Source organism: Chanos chanos, chromosome 10 (assembly GCF_902362185.1).
Source record: "Chanos chanos chromosome 10, fChaCha1.1, whole genome shotgun sequence".
Lineage (NCBI taxonomy): Eukaryota > Metazoa > Chordata > Actinopteri > Gonorynchiformes > Chanidae > Chanos > Chanos chanos.
In genome coordinates, this window is record NC_044504.1 from 22,234,201 (window position 1) to 22,240,210 (window position 6,010).

The following is a 6,010-nucleotide window of genomic DNA, read 5'->3' on the forward strand; positions in this document are numbered from 1 at the left end:
ATGGCAGAAAAGGTGAAAGGCCCCCCAGGGTCTGCCCCAGATGGGGGATGGGGATGGATGATTGTGGCCGCCTGTTTCGTCACCACCATCTGCACCCGCGCTGTCACGAGGTTGGTTCCCAGATAATTCTGTTCCTGTCAAAATGTTGGTTCCTTGCCATTCTCAGATTAGCCTGTGGCTACTTCCAGAAAAAAAAGGTATGACTGATCCTTGATTGATCTGTTACTTTTCTCTGGCCAGTCTTTTATGTTTCTCAAATTAGTTCCTTAATGCTCGTCTTCAGTATATGACTGTCAATCTATGGCTGCTCCCAGATCAGTGTTGTACATGTGCATACGTAATGAGACATATATAAAATATATTAAATGTAATATTTAATAAAAATATTCATTACAACAGGTGTGTTTCCATATTCTTCATGGAGTTTCAGTTGCAGTTCTCCAGAGATTATTCCAGAACTGCCTGGATCCACTCCCTGGTCGACTGTATGACCATGGTCTGTGGTAAGGTGACATTCTTTCACACTAACAGTCCAGTCTGAAACCCAAAATGCAGATTTACTGTCAGAACTGAGATTCAACTGGAAAGACAGGTTTTGTGCACAAGGTGAGATGGGTTAATGGACTAAGTCATGATTACTGCCTTCAGACCTGTCTTTACCACACTAACAGTAACTGCCACATCAACTGTCTTGTGAGTTATAGTGTACGCACACATACTCACAAATCCACTCCCTGAGATAAAACATCCTATCCTATCACAACCTCTTCTTTGCATTGTCATAAGGTTGGGGAGGGGGGCAGGAGTTGGTTGACCTCTGGTCTCCCCACTGGAAGCCTGAGGTAAGGGGAGCGGGGGAATCTATCAAATAGCGCACCTCTAACTTTGTACAGTGCTAATGCAATTAGTAAAATCAGTCACACTACAAAATGCTACCAAATAAACCATAATTCATTCATAATACTGTGATATAGTTTCACAGACATATTGTTGCATTTTTTCTGGTTTGTGCAAAACTGTCTGAATAAAAATCACAGTTTGTGCAGAATGGCAGAATTTTTAAATGACCATATTGACTGTGTATATCCTCAGTTAGCGGAAAACCTACACTGGGCACTTTGTCTTTTACCCCTCCCTCCTTTTGCCACCAGCTCCCCTGGGCAGTTACCTGGGAAACCGCTTGTCCCCCCGTGTGGCTGTGATGCTGGGAGGTCTGCTGTCCTCCACTGGCCTGGTCCTCAGCTCCTTTGCGACCAGTCTGGAGTACCTTTACATTACCCTGGGCATTTTGACAGGTATGCACATTCTATATGGATATACCACACAGAAGTATGCTCATGCAAGCCTATACACAGACTTGCATCGTCAACTCTGAGACTGTGCATTCAGACAAGTCTGTGAGTGGGTGTGTCTACGCCAAACAGGCACATCTGCTCCACTCACACACTCACATGGGTGAGAACAAGGGCTTTTGTTAACTGATTTTGGGGATATACCTCCAACAATGGCTTGAGTATGGGTTTTTGCTCACACAACAGTACTCCATGAACAGTGTTAAGCATAACTTGAATCTCCCTCCCCTCTCATCTCTCTTGAACAGGCTTGGGCTTTGCCCTCAGCTATACTCCAGCTGTAGCAACAGTTGGTACTTACTTCAGCAAGAGGAAAGCACTGGCTTATGGGATAGCGATGTCGGGCAGCGGAATTGGGACATTTGTCCTGGCGCCGGTTGTACAGCTTTTAATTGAATTTTACTCTTGGAGGGGGGCATTCCTCATCCTGGCAGGGTTTGTTTCACACCTATGTGTCTGTGGGGCTCTCATGAGACCACTGGTAGTACTGGATGAGGAAGATAAACTAATGAAGGAGAAAGGTTTTTTAGTAGAGCTACCTAGCTCTGAACTTACAGAGGCTAAACAAGGCAATGAAATGGATACAAGTAATACAGATCCAAAACAAGATGGTACGAGCACTGAAGAGGTGAACAGTGATACAGCAGCAGAGAGAGACTTATCAAACATTGAGGACAGAGAACCAGCTGACTCTGAGTCAGAGGATGCTCAAGAAGTTGACACACACTCAGTGGATGCAAAAACAGACTGTTCTGATGGAGAAAACCTGAAATTAACAGGCGCAAAGCAGTCAGATCCATTCTCCCCCGAAATCCCTCCCGTGGACCCAAAAGTAGTGGCTGCAAAGCTGGTTTATGAAGTAGATCTGACCACTCCTGTTGCTGCCAAAGTAGCATGCCCAAAGCAGAGTAAGCAAGGATGCTTGCCATCTGTGGATGAGTATCGCTTCTTGCTAATGAGCAATTTTCTAGTACTAGCATTATCTGTCCTGTTCCTGGCATCTGGATGTAGTTTACCGTTTGTGTACCTAGTGCCATATTCCCTCAGCATGAGTGTCAGCCATCAGCAGGCTGCTCTTCTCATGTCCTTGCTGGGCATCACCAGTATCATGGGGAACATCACTTTCGGCTGGTTGACAGACAGGAGGTGAGTTATAATCGCACCTGTTTTTGCTGTTCAAATTGTGCTTTCTGTTGCTCTGAATGTGATTTCACAGAGATTTGGATGTTTAGGACTCAGACCAAAATGTGTGTATATTAGTGTGGCAGCTTGCATGAACTCTTGTTAGACTGCTCAAGGCTAAGAACTTGTGATGGCATTTGGTGGGTTTACATACCATTCATGGCTTTTTTCTCTGCAGTGTGATTGATGCGAACATGCCCAAATTTATTTTTGGTGTCAACAAATATATGTCAACAAAATTTCATAGCACTACAGTTTCAACTTAGTTATCCTTCAAATGAGAAAATGTATAAGCCAAATTTTAGTCACATGATCTTTTTCTCTCACATATGGCTTTTTAGCTCCATGTGTGTTTATGTGGTGTTATTTGTACATAATCCTTGTCATAGAGGCTGAGAAAGTGTTCCCGTGTTGCTTCCCGTGTTGCATTTCTGTAGGTGCCTGAGGCCATTTCGGGTGGAGAGCTACATGTTTGCGGTGGGGTTGGAAGGCCTGAGTTGTCTGTTTGTGCCAATGTTGCAAAGCTTCCCCTCACTGGTACCTTTTGCTCTTGTCTACGGTTATTTTGATGGTGCCTATGTGGCCCTGATCCCTGTAGTGACTTCTGACACCGTAGGTCCCACCTACTTCTCCCCTGCCCTCGGCGTGGTCTGTTTCCTCCATGCTATGCCATACCTCTTCAGCCCACCAATAGCAGGTAAAGATATGGTTAAAGAAAAAAAATGATATATATATGCATATATGTATGTATGTATGTATGTATGTATGTGTGTGTGTGTGTGTGTGTGCGTGTGTGTGTGTGTATACCATCACTCACATGCACAAATATGCTCTCAGACATGTTCTCAAAACAAGCATTTATTTACCTTGAGTAACAATCTGTCACAGATGAAGATACACATATTCTCACAGGCAGACATACACACACAAAACACGCACAAAAAAAACAGACTTCATTTGGTTGATTCAATCTCTCTCTCTCTTTCTGCTTTCTATAGGTTGGCTGGTTGATCAGAGAGGTTCTTATACATCTGCCTTCTTCCTGAGTGGGTTCTCTCTTATGTTCAGCTCTGTTATTCTGGCCTTGTTCAAACTGATACAAAGGTGTCATGGGAAACACCCACGGCTGACCAGAAGCAGTGTGGTCTAAAGTCCAGAGACCAAAATTCATCATAATGAACATAACTCTCTTGGCTAGAGTAGTGCCAAAAGAACTGTCTACAGCTGATTTACAGCTGATTCCACACAACTGCTTTTATTTTTGTTGACATTCAAATTGTTGTTATTCAAGTTGCATTACCAAAATGTGTTCATTTCTGTGGTCCACCATTTGTTTCTCTTTCATTTGTTTCTGTGGGAAACAAAAGAGAAAAAATACTCGGGTGAGCTCTTGTCTGGGCTCCTAGTGACAGAAGTCTATGAAGAGGTAGAGGCTCGAGCTGAAAGGCAGACCTACCTGACATGGGCCTGTAAAGTGATGGGCCAGTTTGTGTTTCTCCATGTTTCGCAGAATGCTATTCCAGCTTTACAGTGGGTTTCAGTCATTTTGCAGCTTCGTACACAGATCCTGAGGAATAGAAATCAGAGAAAATATAAAACATACTGTGATGCATAAAAGAACCAGGAGGGGGTAGTCTTGGACAACACTACATGCCTTTTCAAGCGTCATGATTTTTATCAGAACAATGGGCCTCATTCACCAACAGTTCTTAAGATGAAAGCCCACTTAAACAGTTATCTGACATTCACCAATGTTTTCTTATTTGGGATTTCTTCTGAGATAAGAACAGAATCTATGCATACTCAAGAGCACACTTACGCACATTTGAGTGCTAACATGTCTGTGCAGAATAATTGTTTATTGGATTTTCTTCAATTCTACAGTTGTATATTATAGGATTTAAATTACTTTAATTTTTTATCATTTATAATATTTTTAAGTAACTATTTTCATTATTTTACAAAGCATTATGGTCTTTTAAATAAATAAATAAACATTACACTAACACTTCATGTAACACTTCAGAATGTAGTGCATATTTATTAATACTTTTGTACAATGAACAAAAAGAGCATTATGAGAATATAACAGCTGATGGGGACTGTGATAAATGAGCAGTAGTTTTACATACACTACATATGAGTTATCCCATCTGAAACCAGACAGGCTGTAAAGCAGGTGTGTGAGAATCAGTCAGTTTTACTTTTAGATGACAATAATACAAGTTTATCTAGAGCCCAATATCACTATTGATAGTCTCAAAGGGCTTTACATGTCCACAACAAATCAAAATTATATCGTCCACAAGTTAGAGAAAATAGATAAGTCTTTGGTTCAGTCTTAAAGGTATGAAGAGAGTTTGCCTCCCTAATTTATGTAGGTAGACTATTTCAGAGGAAGGAAGAGCGGTAGGTAAAGGCTGAGTAGCCAGCGGACTTCGTTTTAACTCTCGGAACAACTCATGGTCCAGAATCTTGAGAGCGCAGGGTGCAAGGGGGTTATTGGTTGTAATTAAAATTACACATGGATAAATATTAAAATACCTGGACAGAGCAGATGCAGCCACTGTAGCCTTCGTTCCTGTCTGCTACTGTAAGCACGTAGCATTGAACCTTCAGGCCTAAAAGCGGGTGCAGAAGCGATGACTCAAGCTACTAGCTGGTTGTTAGGAAAGAACTCAGAATTGCGAGAAAAAAGTCAGAATTGTGAGAAATAAAGTGGTAATTCGGAAAAGTCGGAACTGTGTGAATTAAAGTTGGATTTTCGCGAAATATAGTCGGAATTCCGAGAAATAAAGTTGCAACTAAGCAAACGTTTTTTCCATTAATGTGAGCGAAACGGGTTCCATAGATTTCTGTATGTGCACGAACGGCCCTGGCGTTTACCTATGCTAATTAGGAACAACTTGTACGAGCTTTCAGTTTACGATGACAATGGAATTCATCATTATAAGAACAAAGATGCGAACAATTCTGCGGTTTAAGAACACGTCATGTATCTGACGTACACTTTTTCTTAGGACCTTTCTCAAGAACAAATTTGCGAGCAAAACTCAGGAGGATATTGGTGAATGAGGCCCTGTGTTTGTTTCTGAAGGGGCAATCAGCTATGCCTTTTATATTGTTACTTGGTGCCTTACAAATAAGGCTTTGAATGGCTTCAAGGAACGAAAACGAAAACCAGTAACAATCGATAATTCGCTAGGAACAAAATCGAAACCAGAAACTTTGTATTTTTTTAATGTCCTTGGACAGAAACATTTATCTGAAATGATGGTAAGCTGTTAATAACGTTATTTTTTCGTTCTTTTATTTATTAAAACAAATTAAAATATTTTCTGCTTGCAATTACTTCCTGTCTTCCTCTGAACGTTACTCACGTCTTTGGACAGCGGACATAAATTTACCTGCGTGATATACCGTGAAAGTGACGTGGCGTGGTCTCCCTATTTGCAATCAGAGGAGGTAAAAATTAT

General features: G+C 41.4%; 1 protein-coding gene across 1 annotated transcript; it reads left to right on the plus strand.

Moving 5' to 3' along the window:
- On the plus strand, positions 1 to 3,684 carry slc16a12a (solute carrier family 16 member 12a). The gene is made up of 7 exons (XM_030787486.1): positions 1 to 110; positions 400 to 503; positions 1,152 to 1,295; positions 1,601 to 1,939; positions 2,243 to 2,498; positions 2,972 to 3,231; positions 3,533 to 3,684. Exons 1-7 carry the CDS (start codon positions 1 to 3, stop codon positions 3,682 to 3,684), a joined length of 1,365 nt encoding a protein of 454 aa, XP_030643346.1.
- Positions 3,685 to 6,010: the final 2,326 nt, after the last annotated feature.